The sequence below is a fragment of the Elgaria multicarinata genome, chromosome 9 (genome assembly GCF_023053635.1).
Source record: "Elgaria multicarinata webbii isolate HBS135686 ecotype San Diego chromosome 9, rElgMul1.1.pri, whole genome shotgun sequence".
Taxonomy (NCBI): Eukaryota; Metazoa; Chordata; class Lepidosauria; order Squamata; family Anguidae; genus Elgaria; species Elgaria multicarinata.
In genome coordinates, this window is record NC_086179.1 from 21,319,160 (window position 1) to 21,339,000 (window position 19,841).

Here is a 19,841-nt window from a genome sequence, read left to right on the forward strand (position 1 = left end):
TGCACATAAAGCTGCACTTATCCCATCCTGATCAAACAGAGGTATGATATTCTCATTTGACTACTAAGTAACCAAGACAATATTCAGGATGGTCTGGGTTTTCTATAAAATCCAGATTAAATTTAGGCTGGCCATATTGTCTCCTTTTCAGTCCTCTGTTTGAAGGGCTGTGAGAGGTGGTGTAGTTGTGATTTGTTTCTCAAAGGCAGCCAGTTTGGCTGCCTGGCTAGTTTGATTAGATGAGGGAATGTGCTTTTCAGCATGAGAATTTTAACATACATCCTTACCGAGGCTTCTGTTTCGAGATTCTTTGTGGGATTAAGATCGGCTCCTTCACACAGTTTCTGCCTCACCTCCAGGGTTTTTCTTTCTCTGCCTTTCCATATGTACCATTTCACAACCACTAGGTGGCGTCATGTTATTGTGGAATTGCACAAATACCTGAGACTTCTATAATACCATTAAGAAAAATATCAGTCTTTCCTTGTTAAGAAAGAAACACACAATAATGGTTGTGAAGCACAGGAGAGACTCTGGAGGAGGAGGATGTCATGTAAAGAACCTGCAAACTACCATGAGTGATGAATAGCCTCATTTAGAAAGGCTCAAGAGAGGGATAGGTAGAGTGGTGCCTAGAAGAAGGGATGTTTGTGGGGTTTGATTAGCAGCTACATGTGAAAATGAGTGTATGTGTAAACCAGGAAACCTCTACTTTCTCAGTTATTATCTCCCCCCCCCCCCACATCTGCCATATAAGATAATAATACAGTAGGAAAGCTGTACCTTGCAGGGCTGTTGTAAACATTGCTGAGTATGTGAAGTGCTTTGAATACTCAAGAGTGCTATATAAATGCCAAGTATTACTATTAGCAATGTGATGCAGCAAAATTGTTTTAATACTGTAGAAGTCATAACATCTTTGGTTAGGTTTCCCCCCAATACTATATTAATTTTGTTACTACTATTAAAAACTTGTTTGCTTATTTTGTTTTTAAATACAGCTGCAATCCTATTTACCTGGAAGTAAGTCCAATTGAACTCAATGGGGTTTTCTTTTGAGTAGACATATATAGGATTGCACTGTAAATGCCCATTCCCCTCAGGATCAACATCCTATTAGATTCTTATGTTTAACATCTGACTGTATAACACAGTCATTTCTTTCTGTATCTGTAGGTGCCTTCTTCATCCCCTACCTCATCTTCCTTTTCACCTGTGGGATCCCAGTGTTCTTCCTGGAGACAGCGCTGGGGCAGTACACCAGCCAGGGAGGGGTTACTTCCTGGCGGAGGCTGTGCCCTCTCTTTGAAGGTGAGTTGGATGTGATGGGAGTCCAGTGGAGGCTGGTGTCTCCTATGTCATTGGGGCGGTGAATTAGCTCTGGGTTTCAGTTGGAATTCTAAAAGAGCTATCCAAGGTGCAGAACTTGCCAAAGACGCTTTGCACCTTGGATAGCTCCTTTACAGTTCAAGCTGGTTCCGACAGAAACCCGGACCAGATTTATCGCCCCACAGACATTGGAGCCACCCGCCTCCACTGGATGGCAGCAGCCAGTTTGGCAGAAAGGGTGAACCTAGTTTCTTACAAAGGGAGCAGTGGGTTGTATATTTAATGTTATTCTAACTTAAGTTCCATTAATTTCAATGGGTCTACTTTAAGTAGGAGTAACGATGGATACAACCCAGTCTTATGAAAAGCAAATCTTCATTCCCTCTCTGTCAGTCACAAACTAGTCATGATACTAAATACATGCGAGCATTTAATGTGTGGACTTCTTCTTTAAATAGCACTTGTGGGGCCCATCAGTCAAGATTTGGATCAGGATGCACAGAAAAGGGGGCTTTAACTCTTTCCTTGCATGCTCTTGTCCCGATGAAAATTATGCACGAACACAGAGTTGCTATTAGTCCTGGGAAGATTGGTTCTGTTGGTGCTACGCTCCTGTTTAAGGTTTTATTTATTCTTATCATTTTAACTGCATCTTTTGTTTGTTGTTTAATAGTTATCTGTGTGGCTAGGGGTCGTATTCTAATGTTTTCAATTGTTATTGTTGGGTTAATTAGAGTTTGAAATGCTTAATTAATACCTAGGATCATTTTTTAAAAAAGCAAATGCAAGCTGTGTGCCATGTTTGCTCAGCCTCTCCAGCTGTGTTGGACTACAATTCCCAGCATTCCACCATCAGGCTGGCCAGGGATGGTGGGATTTATTGTCCATGTTGGCTGGGTATGGTGGGAGTTGTAGTTTATTTATTTATTTAATTTATATATTACAGTTCTATATCATACCATAGCCAAAGCTCCCAGGGCAGTTTACAAAAGATTAATACATTAAGCATTAAAATGTTATGCAAAATTTAAAACCATAAAAATGTAAAAAAAAACCCAAAAAAACCACCACCAAAAACAGACAGCATACAAAGACAACATACATTTAAAAACAACTTTGAGCTCTAAGCCAAACCTAAAGATAGATCTGGGATCAATTAAAAAGCAGAGTGACCATATATAAAGGAGGACAGGGCTCCTGTATCTTTAACAGTTGCATAGGGAAGGGAATTTCAGCGGGTCTCATTTGTATGCATGCAGCACCTGGTGAAATTCCCTCTTCATCACAACAGTTAAAGCTACAGGAGCCCTGCCCTCCTTTGTATCTGGTCAAGATACAAAGGAGCTTTAACTGTTGGTTTGAAGAAGGAATTTCACCAGGTGCTGCATGTGTACAAATGCTGAAATTCCCTTCCCTATGCAACTGTTAAAGATACAGGAGACCTGTCCTCCTTTTCATATGGTCACCCTACGCAAGCAAGAGCATAAGAGGATCACTGCAGGATCAGACCAAGGGTCCATCTAGTCCAGCACTCTGTTCATACTGTGACCAATCAGCTGTCGGCCAGGGATCCACAAGCAGGACATAGTGCAAAAGCACCCTCCCACCCATGTTCCCCAGCAACTGGTATATATAGGCTTACTGCCTCTGATCCTGGAAGTAGCACATAGCTGTCAGGACTAGGAGCCACTGATAGTCTTCTCTTCCAGGAAATTCTTTGTAGAACTGAAACTGATCTACAGAGAGAGACTTGGGCCCTTTCTACACCTAAGGATTATCCCAGGAAAATGGAGGGATCGTCCCTGCCTGCTCCCGGGATCCCCTGTGTGTCATTTGCATGCACAGGGATGATCCTGGGATGATCCCTGGAAAAAAAGGCAGGTGTAGAAACAGCCCTGGTGATTAGATGGGGCTAAGGTGGCTGATTGCATTGGCTTGCAACACCAATATGCTACTGTAACAGGAAAAAGGAAGTTGTCCATCCAGCTATGGTAGGGTGACCATATGTAAAGGAGGACAGGGCTCCTGTATCTTTAACAGTTATACTGAAAAGGGAATTTCAGCAGGTGCCATTTGTATATATGGAGAACCTGGTGAAATTTCCTCTTCATCACAACAGTTAAAGCTGAGGAGCTATACTGCAGCTATACTGTGACCAAATTTAAAAGAGGGCAGGGCACCTGCAGCTTTAACTGTTGTGATGAAGAGGAAATTTCACCAGGTTCTCCATATATACCTGCTGAAATTCCCTTTTCTATGCAACTGTTAACGATACAGGAGCCCTGTCCTCTTTTTCATAGGGTCACCCTAAGCTACGGAATGTCCTATGGGTTCCGCAAGCCCAGGAGCATGGCTGCAAGTTCACGTGTTTGCTGAAAGCAGCATAGCGACTGCTATGGGTGCCGCTAAATCAGCCATGCCTGTAAGCACCCCAGCAGGCCCTGCTCTTGCTGTACAAACCCTTTTGCTCAGAAAAATCAAAAGTGCACAACAGAGTAAAATCTAGTGGAGATAGGCTGGAAGTGATTACAACAAAGTAATCACTTGGCAGTTTCAGTTTGGATCTCAGTTTTGCCACAAACTGCAAGAAGGACAGGCAGAGACTCTGAATCGCCACTGAAGCAATCTTACTAACCCGTTGCAGAAAACCAGTATGCGTATAAAAGATGGAACAGGCTTTCCCAGCCTGCTAAGCAAATATGGCCCACATGTTGTCCAAAGTCCAAATTCAACCCTCTTCTGAAGTTTGTTAATACACCAAATGATAAGATAACCGTGTAGGGTGTTGCTGTTTCTAGTGTTCCACATGTGTTAAGCCCCCTTTAGATAACTGCAGGCTGAGCTTTTGTTGAAAATGACAGGCTTAACTTGCTCCCCCTCTCCACAGAATTGTCAGCTGCTGGATGGGGTGGGAACATGTTTCGTGTCATGATGTTGGGACACTAGTTACGTTGAACTCTGAGGGCTTTCTCTGTGGTGGCACCCCCCATTGTGCAATACACTCCCCATGGAAGCCTGCCTGGCACCGACTCTGGCTTTATTTTGGCACCAAGTTAAAACATGGCTTTTTATTAAAGCGTTTGAAGGTTAAATTCTCCCAGGTTGCACATAGTTTTAATTGTTTAATTGTTCTTATTGCTTTTAAACTTTTTTTTTTACTGGTTTTAGTTTAACGATTTAATACATTTTTAGCTGTGTATAGCTAGAGTGACCAGATACAAAAGAGGACAGGATTCCTGCAGCTTTAACCGTTGTGATGAAGAGGGAATTTCACCAGGTGCTGTATGCATACAAACGACACCTGCTGAAATTCCCTTTTCCATGAAACTGTTAAAGATACAGGAGTCCCTTCCTCCTGTCCGTATGGTCACCCTAGGAGGAGGAGGTGGAACTTGCAGGCTTTGGAAGCAGCGGAGGATCTCCCGCTTCCCTCACACCCCACCCCCAGACCCCATTTAGCAGTGCACTGGTGCTGCAGTCTCTTAGTCAAAATATGTGCTGTTTGAAGCTCGGACAGCTGATCTAGGGTACAGTGACCATATGAAAAGGAGGACAGGGCTCCTGTATCTTTAACAGTTGTATAGAAATGGGAATTTCACCAGGTTCTCCATATATACAAACGACACCTGCTGAAATTCCCTTCTCTATGCAACTGCTAAAGATACAGGAGCCCTATCCTCCTTTTCATATGGTCACCCTAATCTAGGGGCATTGCCTTCAACTGACGGGAGAAGAACTCTACTGGTGGAGGGGCCTGTTCACCATGGAGAACCCAGTATGCCTGTGTAAATCTACCACTAGTGGTGCTGCTGTTCGCAGTAGCTGGTGTTAGGCCTCAAAATGAGGTCTTCTGGGAGCAGGACAGATGCAGCCTTGGGTCCACTGGATTCAAAGCTCTTTTGTTTGGTGAACCCACTGGATTCAAAGCTCCCAGGTTCTTCCCCCTAGTCTTGAATTGGCATACCTAATTCCCACTACTGGAATCCATGGGTGGAATTTAAAAGAGACACATCTGCATGGGAAATGTAAAGGAAAACCCCTTTCTGGTTTGGCTGGCACAAACTATCAAGGCTTTGCAAGTGATGGAGGAGCTGCCATTTTGCACAGGTTCTTACTTCCACAACCCTCCCACTCCTGCTTACCTCTCTGAGGATTGCGCTGCTACTCAGTCTCTTAGTCCAAATGTGTGTTCCAGAAATCAGCTGATTTAGGGGCACAGCTGCATAGTTGCAATATGAGCTGTGCCATATGGCGATTGGCTGCTGCCTGTTTATCACTTGTGAAACATCATACAACCAAAGTGCTGCATCCAAACAGTAGCCTGTTGGTAGTGCAAACACTCCATGGGAATCCACAGTGGATCTGGAGCAACACAGGGGCTTGCTACAGTAATATGTCGTGAAAACTGATGATCACAGACAGATTTTGCAAACTGTTTTATTTATTTATTTACAATATTTCCATACCGCTCCCTATCCGAGGATTTCGGAGCAGTGAACAAATAAAGTAAAATAATAAAAACACATTAAAATACATTTTTATAAGAAACAAGGTGCAAATAAAACTGTGGCCGGTTATTAAGGGAAGACTTCCTGGAACAACAATGTTTTCAAGAGGCGCTGGAAGGAATACAAATTTGGTGCCTGCCTGATCTCCAGAAGCAGGGAATTCCATAGGAAGGGGCCACCACACTGAAGGCTCTTCTCCTGGTTGACTCCAAATGGATCATAGGTCTATTTGGGACCACCAGTAGCATGCCCTCAGAGGACCTCAGCGACCAGGCAGGTTGGTAGGGGAGAAGACGCTCTCTCAGGTATCCCGGTCCCAAGTTGTTTAGGGTTTTGTACACAAGTACAAGGACCTTAAACCTGGCCCGGTAGTGAATAGGCAGCCAGTGCAGTTGCCTCAGCAGAGGAGTTGCATGCTGGAAAGTAGGGGTGTGCATGGACCCCCCACTCCGCTTCACTTTCAGATCTGCCATTTTCGGATCGGGCCGCTCCGCCCCGCCCCCACTCTGCCTGTGCCCACTCCGCTCCACTTGGAGCTCCAGATCCGGATCGGAGCTCCGTTCCCCCCCATGGGGGGGTTACTAGGCCCTGCCGCCATCGCTGCCCCACTTACCTTTCCGGCGGAGCTCCGGATCGAGGCAAAGGATCCGCCTTCACCTCAATCCTCTCCGCCACGCTCCGCTGGCCCCCCAATCCTCTTCGCCTCCACCTTAAGGGCAGGCGAAGCCCGCCGCTCCACTCCTGCTTCTCCGGTCCGATTAGAAGAATCCCTACTGGAAAGGGGCAGCTTCCAACAACAGCCAAGCTGCTACATTCTGCAGTAGCTCCAGCTTCTGGAGCAGCTTTAAGGGCAGCCCCACATAGAGCAAATGCCTGAAAATGAATGTTGACAGTCACCCAAGTGTGATTGATGATATTCATTAGCCTTTGTCCCAAAGTGCAGAAACAGAAACCTGTTTTCAGGCATTCACAAAATTCAGCTGAGATTGTCAGCATTCAGATGTCGATATCGATGTTCACCATTTTTTGGATATTTACTGTGACTTCAGCATTGGATCCTCCTGCATTACCATTGTTCCTAGTTTTAAAGTAGTGGTGGGCAGAAAGCAGAGCTCCAGATGTTTTGGACTTCAACTCCCAGCATTCCTGTCTATTAACCATGCTGGCAGGGGCTTCTGGGAGCTGCAGTCCCAAGCATCTGGAGATGCATCTTCTGCCCACCCTGTTTTAAAGGCACTATGGACCTTGCAATATCACCTCCTGCTTCTTGCAGTGTGAGAATGATATTAGTAGAAGTTGTAGCTACACCTCAGGTATTACTAAGGAGAATGCTGCCATGAAGGCAACAGGACTAGGTGAGGAATTGATTTTCTTTTAAATGGTGGAGCAGAAAAGCGGAACCCCTGGTTGTGTAGAGTGACCATATGAAAAGGAGGACAGGGCTCCTGTATCTTTAACAGTTGTATAGAAAAGGGAATTTCAGCAGGTGTTATTTGTACCGTATATACAGAGAACCTGGTGAAATCCCCTGTTCACCACAACAGTTAAAGCTGCAGGGGCTATACTAGAGTGACCAGATTTAAAAGAGGGCAGGACACCTGCAGCTTTCACTGTTCTGATGAAGAGGAAATTTCACCAGGTTCTCCATATATACAAATGACACCTGCTGAAATTCCTTTTTCAATACAACAGTTAAAGACACAGGAGCTCTGTCCTCCTTTTCATATGGTCACCCTACGGTTGTGCATCAGCTGAAGGGAAATGTTAGAGGTCTGTCATGGGGGTGGAGGTGCAGAGAATGTTTACTAGACTGATTGCAAGAAAAGATTTGCCAGGCTGGAGGAAATGGTACAATTGTAGTGCCAGCCAGCATGGGGTGAATACTAATCACAGCTTTTTCTTTCTTTCTTGTTTGTTGGACTCTGTAAAAAAAAAAAAGCAAGGGAAAAAAAGCAGCACTTTCAGGTCTAATTTTTATTAATCTGGTTATGTTGGCTTTAAATCAGAAGCTTTCTCCTTCTCTCCTGGTTGGCATGAGAGCTGCTAGAGCAACATTCAGAAAAAAGGGACATGCTGAAACTGGAACATGAGAAAGAAGAGATATGTATTATGATCTATAAAAGCGTAAAGGAGTGAAGAAATGGGGGTTTCTGTTTGTTTTTCTATAAAGCTGCAATATTCTAGATAGAAGAAAAAACACCTGTCAAACATAACTGGGATAGAAAATGTGTGAAAGGTAGAGGGGAAATTAAGAAAATTAAAAAGGGAAGTGAGGAGAAGACTTGATGAACCAAAAGAAGCAAGTGTAAAAGAAACAGAGCAATCAGAATTGTGAAAGGAAAAGTCAAAGCATCCTGCAACTGCTTTTTATGTTTCAAGTTCTTATGTTAGAGTTTGCTGTCTCTTATTCTGTGATAAAAAGTCCGTAACTCACTTCTGTTTCTGACTTCTTGTTGCCATAATTTAAGGCAGCTTTCCACAACCTGGTGCCCTCCAGATGTGTTGGACTTCCACTCCCATCATTCCCAGCTAGCATGAGGCCAGCAGGTTGGGGTAGGCTGACTTAAGGTTGCTCAGGCCTTAGCTAGACCTAAAGTTTATCCTGGGATCGTCCCTGTTCATGTAAATGACACACAGGGGATCCCAGGAGCAGGCAGGGACGACCCCTGGGTAAAACATAGGTCTAGCTAAGGTCAGAGGCTCTTAAGAACAAAGAACATAAGAGCCACATGCTGGATCAGACCAAGGGTCCACCTAGTCCAGCGGTCTGTTTCCATAGTGGCCAACCAGCTGTCAACCAGGGATCCACAAGCTGGACATGGGTGCAACAGCATGCTCCCACCCATGTTCTCCAGCAACTGGTGCATAAAAGCTTCTGTTAATGGAGGTAGCCCATAGCCATCTTCACATGGGTTCATTCAAAAACAAGTTACTATGATAGACTGGCTGTTAGTTCAGGCATGGAGTTAATGACTGACTGCAGGCACAAAGCAAAGGGCTGTCTAGGGATATTGGAGGGATCCGGTTTGGGGATGGAACCGAAATGGTCATTTCCGAAACAGGACAGGTCAACGGAACTCACAGAAGGGAACTCCGCTGTCCTGCCCTGTCCTGGAAATACCGACTTCCTGTTGTGAAACATCAGCTTCCTGTTGTGCCAGCAGCACAACAGAATGAGCAGAGCTGTAGAGGCAGTATTGGGTACTGCCCTATATGTACTGATATTTACGGTAAAAGTGCAAAATAAAATGCAAATTTGCCTTGTGTTAAAACGAGGGATTTCTTGTGTGTTTCCTGTCATAGAGGCGGAAAGTAGGGTTTGAAAGGTCGAATAAGCTTACAGGTGGGTTCCACTTCCCACTGTTTGAGAAGCATTGGTTTAGTGTAACAATTTATTTTTTAAACTAGTTGTCTTCGTTCACTATGGCTTTTCTCTCTCTCTCTGCAGGAATTGGTTATGCCTCCCAGGTTATTGTTGTACTTCTTAATTTCTATTACATTATTGTTCTGGCTTGGGCCTTGTTTTACCTCTTCAGCTCATTCACCATCAATCTTCCATGGGGCAGCTGTGACCACGAATGGAACACAGGTAACTTTAGAGCCCACCCCATGTCTTTCTGCAAGAGTCTAGTTAGAAGAAGTACAGCCTTCCCCAACATGGTGCCCTCCAGGTGTGTTGGGGAAGGCTATCCCTATCATGGTCAGCTATCAGAAAAAGATGTCTCCCACCACTGTGCTAGGACTTTGTAATTTTATTGCTTGTCTTGACTGAGGGTGGTGGATTAGTTACCCATCATGGATATGCATGTATTCCAGTTGTATCTATTCAGTCTCTGTTCCTTATCTTGCAGAGAACTGTGTGGAATTCCAGAAGACAAATTCTTCTCTAAACGTGACAGTGGAAAATGCCACCTCTCCTGTCATTGAGTTCTGGGAGTAAGTGAAGATCTCTCTTCTCCACTCTTGTTTAGGAGCTTCAGTTTTCCCAGTCATGAGGACCAGCCACATGACTGGTTCTTCCAATAGACATGCTTGCACTATTTCTGCCAACTGCTAGTCCCTGGCATCTCAGGTAGTGACCGCTGAGAAAGACCTCTGTGTCTGAGGCATTGGTGAGCGATTGCTTCTCAGTCCAGGACCATGTTGGGGAATGTTCTGACACAAACTCTCCTCCCATCCTAGCTAAGAAGGTTGTTGTCCAGGGGTCTTTATGAAGAGAAGGTGGCAGGTTGAGGCAGATGGGACAGACAGAAGCACTGAGTTTCGGGCATCTTGGTGTGCTGGCTGTCTTCCTAGAGATCTGATGTGGGAGCAGTGGACAGTGGCTGCGTCTTGGAGGTTTACATGGTGTGCTTTCATTCATGCTCAACATGTACATTGCAAATATTATGAAATTCCAATAAGCTTCCAGGGACCTCCTTTCAGACGAAATGAAATCTGGGTAGGCCCTGCACCCATGGAATGTCAGAGAATTCGGGTGCGCATAGCTAACTATCTGTATTTCGTAACTGCACCCTCTTTCTGGAGCAGCCTTCCCCAACTGGACAGCCTTGTAGATGTTTTGGATTGCAACTCCCATTATTCCTGACCATTGGTCATGCTGGCTGGAGACAGTATGACAATGCTCATGGATGATGGAAATTAGAATTCACAACAAGTGAATTGGGGAAGGTTGATCTAGAGAGACAAATAGTGACAACCAAACCAAGGTATGTCTTGTGCTGCCTCTGACCTCTTGTCCCTTGATTCTGGTCCCTGAGCCTAAGATCTAACTCCTTGCCCTGGGGACTTTGAGAAGGAGGCAAAAAACTTGACACTTTCGGCTTATTTATTAACAATATTTATATGCTACTCCATATCTAAAATAGATTCTGGAATGGTGAACATTGGAATAAAACAGTGGGCGTCGTTCAGACTAAGCATGATTAGGCCACTAACCCTTTTACACCAAATGGTGTTTAAACCGTGGTTATGTAGCCACCATGGTTAGGAATGGTTCATATGACACGCTAAGCCATAATGTTTAGCTCAAAATACTTAACCACCATGGCTTAGCACGACGTGTGAACAGGGTCAGTAAAACGATAAAAAGATTAAAACAGCATATTAAAATTGTTCAATTTAAGGCAGAATATCATTAAAAACGGTGGCTGGTCAACTGAGGAATGCTTCCTGGAAAAAAGCTGCTTTCAGGAGATGCCAGAAAGAGCACAGTGTTGACACCTGCCTGACCCCCAGGGGCAGGGAGTTCCAAAATGGACAGGTTACCAATACCACACATCAAGTGGGGAAGCCAGCCTAGCCTCTCTGGAACTCTCTTCCCAGGAAAGCTAGACTGACTCCCTCCTTGATGTGCTTTCAGAGGCAGGCAAAGACTTTTTTGTTCCGGCAGGCCTTTGGGGAATAATCTGGACCGCCGTCTATGCCAAGGACTTTTAAAATTGTCATGTATTTTATATGTTTAAATGTTTTCATATTGGAACGTATTTAATATATTTTTAACTTTTTGTTTATTTCTATTTATTGGTTTTAATTGTATATGTTTTAATTTTGTAACGCTGCCTTGAGGCCCAACATTGGGCAAAAGGCAGGATAAAATAACAACGACAACAACAACAACAACAACAGCTCTTCTCCTAGTGGACTCCAATTAGCCCATAAGTCCACGTGGAACTACCAGGAGCATGCCCTCGAATGACCCCAGTGACTGGGCAGATCCTGAGATTTGACAACCTTACATTACATTGCAAGGCACTGTGTGAAAATAGGGCCCAGGCCAGAAGTTGCTATTTATTTATTTATTTATTTATTTATTTATTTTTGAGATGTTGCAAGTGAACCCAGAAGAAATCAGCTAGCGTCTGTTTCTTCCACAGGAGGAGAGTGCTAAAGATTTCTGATGGCATAGAACATCTGGGCACCGTGCGGTGGGAACTGGCACTCTGCCTCCTACTTGCATGGATCATCTGCTACTTCTGCATCTGGAAAGGAGTCAAGTCGACAGGCAAGGTGAGCATCTCCATCTCCCCACTCCAGGTACAAATTGGGCTACTTGAAGCCCTTTTGAGTTGACCTTTCACGCTAGGAGTAGGGAGTCTTTTTTCTTATGAAGGGCCATTGACCTATGGCAGGAGTGGGGAACCAGTTTTATCCCTCAGGCTGAATTCAATTTCGGAGAAGCTCTCGGAGGTGAGGAGCGCATTCCAGAGTTGGGTGGCACCAAAATAACAGCATATTTTAACTTAAAGATCCAATTGCCAGTAACTAAGCTGAAGGAGAGGCATTTATTTGTTTATTGCATTTTTATACCGCCCAATAGTCGAAGCTCCCTGGGGAGTTATTCCACTCTTTTAGAACGGACCACTGCTTGATACACACACAACCTAGAATGGACCCCTCACTACTCACACAACCCAGGGGACAGAGATGGCAGTGGTCAGAAGAGTGGGTGTGGCCATCTGGGGGACCCAGTAGGGCCAGATTTGGCTCACAGGATTGCTGGGTTTGGCCCACGGATTTGACCCCTGAGAAAAGTCCACTGGGGGCTGCAGCACATGAGCCAAAAGAGGGTGTACTTTGCATCCTTGCAGGATTGCATGTCTGCCTCTCTGTGTAACAGGCATAATATTCAACAGGGACAGGTGTTTCCTAGGATGGCGATGTAGTGGTCGGGCAGAATGTAGGTGAACAGACCTTATGTCAGCAAAAAAAGGTATCCTTGGAAGGACTGCCTTCACATGTACATTTCTCACAGAAGGCTGCTGTCAGGCTAATCACTGTGCTAAAATGTGGTTTGGATTCTGAACAGATTGGTTGTGTATTGTTCTGGAGCTGATACAAAACTACATCCACCCTGACAACTTTTCATGGGTCAATCTTGCACTACTTGTATAGCATGTGCTATAGCAGGGTTGGACAGGAGGTAGATCAAGAACTGCTTGGAGATATCTGGGTGATTTGCAGATAGATCAGCCAGAGGGTCTGTCTCCCAATGATTTGGCAACACCAATAATAATCTGGCTTGTCTTCCATCCTAAACTGTCCTGCTAAATTGAAGGAAACCAGGAGTGGATATTTGTATCTGAGAGCTGTGAACTCAGTTTGGGCACTGAAAACCAAAAATACTTTGAAGTTCTTTAATTCTATGTGTATGATCTCTCCCTGCCCTCCAATTTTGCACCTGAGTCCAGTTGGTGGATCTTGAGATTTGAGTAAAAACCAAACAGCTCCTTCAGGCCTGAAGTCTGCCCACCTACGTGCCTTTGCAAGAAGGTTGCTGTTGGAAGTTTTGGAATCTATCTAATATTTTTAATTCTGGTGGTGGGTATGGATTTTTCTTTTGCTGCCTGGCTAATGTAACTGATCTCCATTCCAAATCCTAGGTTGCTTTCACACTTATCATTTTCTCTGGAATTGCCATTCTTTTTTCACTCACTTTTTAACCAACTGTCTAGTGTTGTTGTCGGCTCATTGTCTTCCAGTGTTTCCTAGCTCATCATTGGATGTTTGTTCAGGTCTGATTTAGAGTGATTTTTTCTTATGAAAATGCAGCTGCGCTGGGTGCCAATGGAAGTTTTCTTTCCTGGGCTAATAGCAGATGAGGGGGTGTGGGATTTTTGTCAGGATCATGGTGGGGAAGAAAGGCTCAGATTTTATATGATGTCCCCAATCCCCCCTACCCCCATGCCTGTGCCTAATCTTACATATAGACTAGGAAGATGACACTGCAGGTTTCAAACACGTGGACACATTAAAATTAATTAAAATTAATGAATTCCTTTTAACACCAAAATGATCCTGAGGTGCCCACACCCTAGGGTCTCCTTATGATACACACCAAGTTTCGGGTGTCTAGGTTTTACAGCTTTAGCACTATGGTGCCGACAGACAGTCATCCTCTTTTATTATTATAGATAATGAACTAATTCTCAGCATTTGAATCCTTATATAGTTAAACCATTCAAACAAAACAGAGAGCTTTGGCTATTGGCCAGTATAGACATGTAATAAATAAATAAGAGGTATCAGCAGGTTTGGGGAAACCCCAAGATTTGCAAAAGAACAAACAACTTTAGGGAAAAACTGTGTGTGTGTGTGTGTGTGTGTGTGTGTGTGTATATGTAATCCCCCAAACTGCCCTGTGAGGACTGAGCAGGCTTAGTGGGCACAGAATGCTGACTGATTGGGTGGGGGCTGGCCCCACTTCTTTCTTTAATGTAAGCGATTCATACACATTGGTAGATAAGTAAATAAATATAGGACCTGTAGGGAAAACATACAGGCACTTCACTGTCACTTCAGAGTATAGCAGCAGCAGGAAAAAGCCTCGTCCGTGTTCGTTTCCTGCCTGTTGAAGGCTGCAGTAGCTGGTCATGTGCAGGATTTGGCCTTTGGCGCGCCGTTGCAGCTGCTCAAAACCAACTGCCAAATCTTGTGCATAGTCTGGGGAAAGCACACGGACAAGACTTTTCCACATCTCCTGTGCCTGTGCTGCACCATGAGGGTTATGAGATGTTCCATCTTGTCTACCTCCTCCCCGTTCGCACAATATGCTGCTGTCATTTGGATCTGTGCTCATTAGTGTGTTTTTCATACGCTCCCTGAGCCATTCCCTGTCAGCTTTGTGTCTGGAGATAAAAACAGATGGAAATCAAAAGCCATCAGTGCCAAGAGGGACCAGCAGGTTTCTACCGAGCCACAAAAATAAAAGAGGAAGATACAGGCATTCTGTGGATATAAGGAGGAGGATGAGATCAGAAGTATCTGGAACCAGGCCTGGACCCATCATTAGGCCAGGGATGGGGACCCCAAGGGCAGAATTCAATTTGGGATAAGCTCTTGGGAGCCGCAGTCCAGTATCTTGGGGGCCACGTTCCAGTGGTGGGCAGGGCTGAAAATGCAAAAGATGCCATCATAGTATAGCTGAAAGCCCTTACTGCCAGTAACTAAGCTTGTAAGAGAAATTAAGTGGGTGTCCACACGAGAGAGGGCCTTGTCAGCAGTGGCCCCACACCTGTGGAACGAACTCCCATCGGAGGTCCTCCATGTACCATCCTTGCAGGCTTTTAAGAAGGCCTTAAAAATGTTTTATTTTACCATGGTCTTCTCATGATGAGTACTGTTTTGTTGCTATTGCCAATGTTGTTCTTGTTTATTTTAATGTTAGTTTTAGTGCTTTTAATGTTTTAAACTATTTTTTTTTAAATGAATTTTATTGTTGTAAGCCACCTTGTGAGGGCTTCTGCCCTGAATGGCAGCCAAGAATTTTGAATAAATAAATAAATAAATAAATAAATAAATAAAGACAGACACATTTCAACATTCTAGAATGCAGGGGAAATGCACAGAAGCAATGAACCCACTAAATGATCATTGGTTGGGTAAAAAGGGTGGAGCTTTTCGGCGGAATCCTGGAGGGAGGGGTTTGGCTCGCAGGCCTGAGGTTCCCTACCCCTGCATTAGGCACAGTGAGATGGCAGATGCTGGGGGTGGGGGCGCAGTGGGGGGCAGCCCCTGCCTGCATTCTACCTTAGCCCCCACACCATCCTGGCTGTTCTCATCTTCCTGAGCTGGTGCCCTGGTGCCTGCAGTCTTTGCTTGTCGCTGGCCTGGCTTGGCCGGCTGTCTGTCTTACCTTGTCACCAAAGTGTCTTGGACAGTGCCATTGGGAATGCCCCCTGAGTGAGTGAGCGGGTAGAGAAACAGCCAGCCCAGACGACACACTGCCCACGTGATGCATGGTGGTGCTCCCTCTGTTGCACTGCAACATTTGTTTGCGCAAGCAGGCATCTGGGGTGAGCATACTGGGTGAAGTGTTGCAGGACAGAGATGTGTGTGCCATGTACCCCCTAAGTTTGCTTGCTCTCTGGTGTGGTGGAGAAAGGTTTCTCATGGCCAGTGTGAAGGTAAGATTCAACTACTGGTCTGGTTGGTTTCTATATGTGGAGGAAAAGAGGACAAAGCTTCTGCACCTGTAAAGAGTTTTATAAAAGAAGGGACTTCAGAAGATGTAGCAAGTGACACCTGCTGACAATGGGGTTGTTCACATAACACAATGGTTCAGTGTGGGTTGTTGTTGAAATGTGAGTTAGTGTGTTGTCTGAATTCAGGACATTTTCTCCAGAGTGGCTTGTTAACCATGCAATGTGGCTTGTTAAACACCTGGAATAACCCAACAACAAACCATTGGTTCTCAAGGTGGCTTGTTTGTGAAAAATAAGCCACACTACACTGTGCCTGTGGGAAATGTCCTGGGTTCAGACAACACACTAACTCAACCACCTACGCTCAACCACTGAGTGTGGGTTCATGTGTTGCTTGAACCCAGTCATTCTCACTTCTATGTACCCATTGACAGGTGCAGGAGCTTTGTCCTCTTTTGCATTTAGGTGGTGGTGGTGGCATCTGTCTCTGGCAGCAAGATGTATTGCAGGGACGGGCTATTTGGTTCCCTGAAGGCATTTTGGAATGCAATCCCCATAATCCCTGGCCATTGGTTATGCTGGCTGGGGATTATGGGAGTTGTTACCTAAAACATCTGGAGGACACCAGTTTGCCTATCTCTGTTGTATTGGAGCTTAGGAAATAGGACCAAACCTGACAATGGATAACTGATGTAGTGAGAAAACACAATGAGTTATGAAGCATATGCTATGTGAAAGCAAAGCTGGCATGTGCCACATAAACCTCAAAGAAAAAGATCTAAAAAAGGAGAATGTGAGAGCTCAAAGTCTGTGGCACAGATTGCCTGAATAGAAGGACTGCACTGCTTAGGAAAGGATCTTGCATTGTGTCGAGGAAGGCAAACTTCGCTCACAGGACTTGTCTATATATCCCATATACCTTGCCGTGGCTGTGCAGTGGTGTAGCATCGTTTATATGGTGCAGAGGCCAACTTGCAGCCACATCTGGCTTTCCCTGCCTAAACTGCGCTTTTTCTCAGTGTTGTTCCAAGGTCACCACATTGTTTCTTTGTTTGTCAGTGGTGGCTTCGGTTCAGTTTAAGCAAGTGGGTGTTACTAGGGGCAGATCCAAGTGCAGGACAAGCGCGGGAATGTGGGCAGGGGACGGGCTTGACCAGCAGAATGGCCACCAGCGCTGTGGTTTTCCTGGCTGGATAGGCAGTGTTCCTTCCTGTCGTGTAACTTCATATTGATTCTGCCTTGTAGACATGCTGGCTGTTTGCTGTAATAAACTTGATTGATTGATTACTTCTGCCTTGCAGCAGCCGATGCTGTGGGATTTTGAGTGAATGAGCGACCACAGTGTCATCATACAGATGCCTCGGCCCTGTTCCCCAGTCAGAGATGAGCCTTTTCTTTTCTGCGCTGCAGAGGGTATGGAAGGAAAGCCAGCTTGAGTTATTTGGAATGTCTTCCCTTTTGCACTGCAGTTTGGTGGTGGTGGTAGTGTGTGTGTGTGTGTGTGTGTATGTGTATGTGTGCACACGTACCAGTCAGCTGTGCTCCCTCCCCATTCAGGAGCACTGAAGCTGCAATCAAACGTACAGTATAAAGTCCATAATTAGCCCATAATTCCAATTTATCCATGTCTCCACTCTCTCTCTCCCACTTCTAACTTCTTTTCTTTTTCAGTTTCTCTTTAATTTTTAGACAGTCTTGTTCCATTCTTGGGAGGGACATTTATGTCAATACTGGTTTGTGCAACTATAACCTAGAATAAATAAAATCTGGACTAATCTGTAAATAGTTTAGGAATAACTCGTATCCTCTAGCTAATGAAGATAAATGCTACGTTTGCATTCAGCGGTGGCTGACCGAAAACAACCGCGACTTGGCTGCTATTTCTAACACACGCTGGGCTCTGGCTGTGTGAGGAAATGGCACAAGATGAAAGTGCTCTCTTACTGCCCTGGAAGGGCCAATAGATCAGAGAAGGATTAAGGTAGTCAGGGGGGAAAAACAACCAACACTTCTAAAAGCTTGCACAAAGGTGCTTATTTTGTCATCCTTGCAGCCATTTGCATTGGAAGTAGGAAAGGGATGTACAGATTTTGTTAAATCCACTCTGTCTGGTTTTGTGAATTGTCTTTCGTTCCATCGTCTGCTCACTGATGGAATTGATTTTTTTTTTAATGGTTGTTTGAGAGTTTAGTTTTACTTGTGCCAATCAGCATTTGTTCTCTTTTGTATTTGTACCTGAGGTCTGTCCCTCCCTGCACCACTGTTCCTGCCCCTATTTTTATTGGGAATATTGCAGCCTCGTTTGCAAGTTGCTGGAAGGGGGCAGTGTTGCAGTTAATTAGTTGATGGGAATGATGACCTTAGGATCTCTATAGCCTACAGGGTGGTTTCCTGTGATTTCTTCCTTTGCTCCTCCCCTGCCTCTCTCTCTCTCTCTCTCTCTGACTTCCACCATTGCTGGGAGCATGTGTGGTTGTTTTGTCACTCCTGCAAATTTGCCTGTGTATTAGTGCAGTCCCCTGTCCCCCGCCCCCTATAACAAACCAGTCCACAGGTTTGTGTGGCTCAGAAAAAGCTGGTCTGCTGCAGAACTTGCAGGTCAGATTCACAGAAATCTGAACTCATTTGAATCCTTTGCAGATTTCTCCAACTTCCCTAACTGGGAGGGGTGCTGTTAGTCAGTGTTACGGCTGACTCCTTCTGATCTTCAGAGCTGATACATGACTGGGGGGTATGTAAGCTACATCATGGATGGTGTAGGACCTCAAAAGGTAGATGGGGACCATCTATTTCTTTAGTTCATCAAGAGTTTCTGACTCCCAGTGGTTTGACAGCAGCAAGAAAAATAAGGCTTCCCCTCCGACGCTAAATTAGGCTGATAAAATGAAGAAAACCAGGAGTGGAGTTTTGTATGGGAGGACCGTGAACTTTCAGTTCTGGTAATAAAAACAGCCTATTCCTTAATTCTATGTGTGTGAGCTCCACCTCCCTCTCCCCTTGGTATTTTGCACTTGACTCCATTTGGTGGATCTTGGGGTTAGGAACATCATCATCATCATCATCATCAATTTATTTTTTACCCGCCTCTCCATTTTGATTGAGGCGGGGAACAACAGTAAATATAAAATACATATAACTGAATTAAAACATAATATACATTGTTAAAACATCCTAAAAACATCTTAAAATTCCACTGGATAGGCAAGCTTCCTTCTACTGAGTCAGACCATTGGTCCTTCTAGTCCGGTACTATCGACATTGACTGGCAGTAGCTCCCCAAGGTTTCAGGCAGGATTCCTTCCTCGCTCTATCTGGAGAAGCTGGGGATCAAACCTGGGACCGTCTGCATGCAAAGCAGGTGCCCCATCACACTGAGCTATGGCCCCTCCAAGGTTCAATACAAATGGATCTTGCAAACTGGAGGTCTGCCCACCCCTGGTGTAGGGTCAATCTAGGAAAAATAGTACCTACCTTTTCCAGGGACACTCTCTGTGTCCCCAGAACCTTTCCAGCAAGAATCAAAAGGGCCAAACTAGATGAGATGTGGCAGGAGATGTGTGATTGATGGGGGATAAGTCCAACTGGGATTACTGGTCATGATGATGACTATATAGAGCCTCCAGGTTTCAGAGGCAGTATGCCAGTGGTACGCTTGGGAATGGAAGCAAGAGGTCAGTATGGGAGAAGTATTTACTCTTCGTATGGTATTGAAAAATGGGAGGGGGATCTAATAAATGTCAACAACAACAGCAACACTTTAGGAGATCTGACCATGAATCTCCAAGAGAGTGTCTTTGCGGGTTGATGCAGCGTCCCTCGGAAACCCCACATTTTCCCTCCCACCGGGGTGGTGTCAGACAATCTCGATGCCAAGGAGGGAGTGCTGGGCTTCTGGGTGGCCATCTGGGGAGCAGAGCCACCCCCCACCCTCTTTCTGGTGGAATGCAACCAATCGCAGGTCTTCCACCAGGCGCTGCCCAGCCACGCCTCTGCTGCGACTCCAGAGTGAGGCTTTGGGGCTGTCTTGACACCGTCTTGCATGCCTTTGCCTCGCTCTGGAGAAAAAAGCCAGAGTAAGTCC

At 45.0% G+C, this 19,841-nt stretch overlaps 1 protein-coding gene across 1 annotated transcript in view; it reads left to right on the forward strand.

Annotated features, from left to right (window-relative positions):
- SLC6A13 (solute carrier family 6 member 13) overlaps positions 1-19,841 on the forward strand; it is a 70,200-nt gene that overhangs the window by 22,332 nt on the left and 28,027 nt on the right. The window contains exons 3-6 of the mRNA XM_063134429.1: positions 1,177-1,311; positions 9,286-9,426; positions 9,689-9,773; positions 11,714-11,846. Coding sequence (XP_062990499.1) covers positions 1,177-1,311; positions 9,286-9,426; positions 9,689-9,773; positions 11,714-11,846 — 494 coding nt within the window. The remainder of the gene's footprint in view (positions 1-1,176; positions 1,312-9,285; positions 9,427-9,688; positions 9,774-11,713; positions 11,847-19,841) is intronic.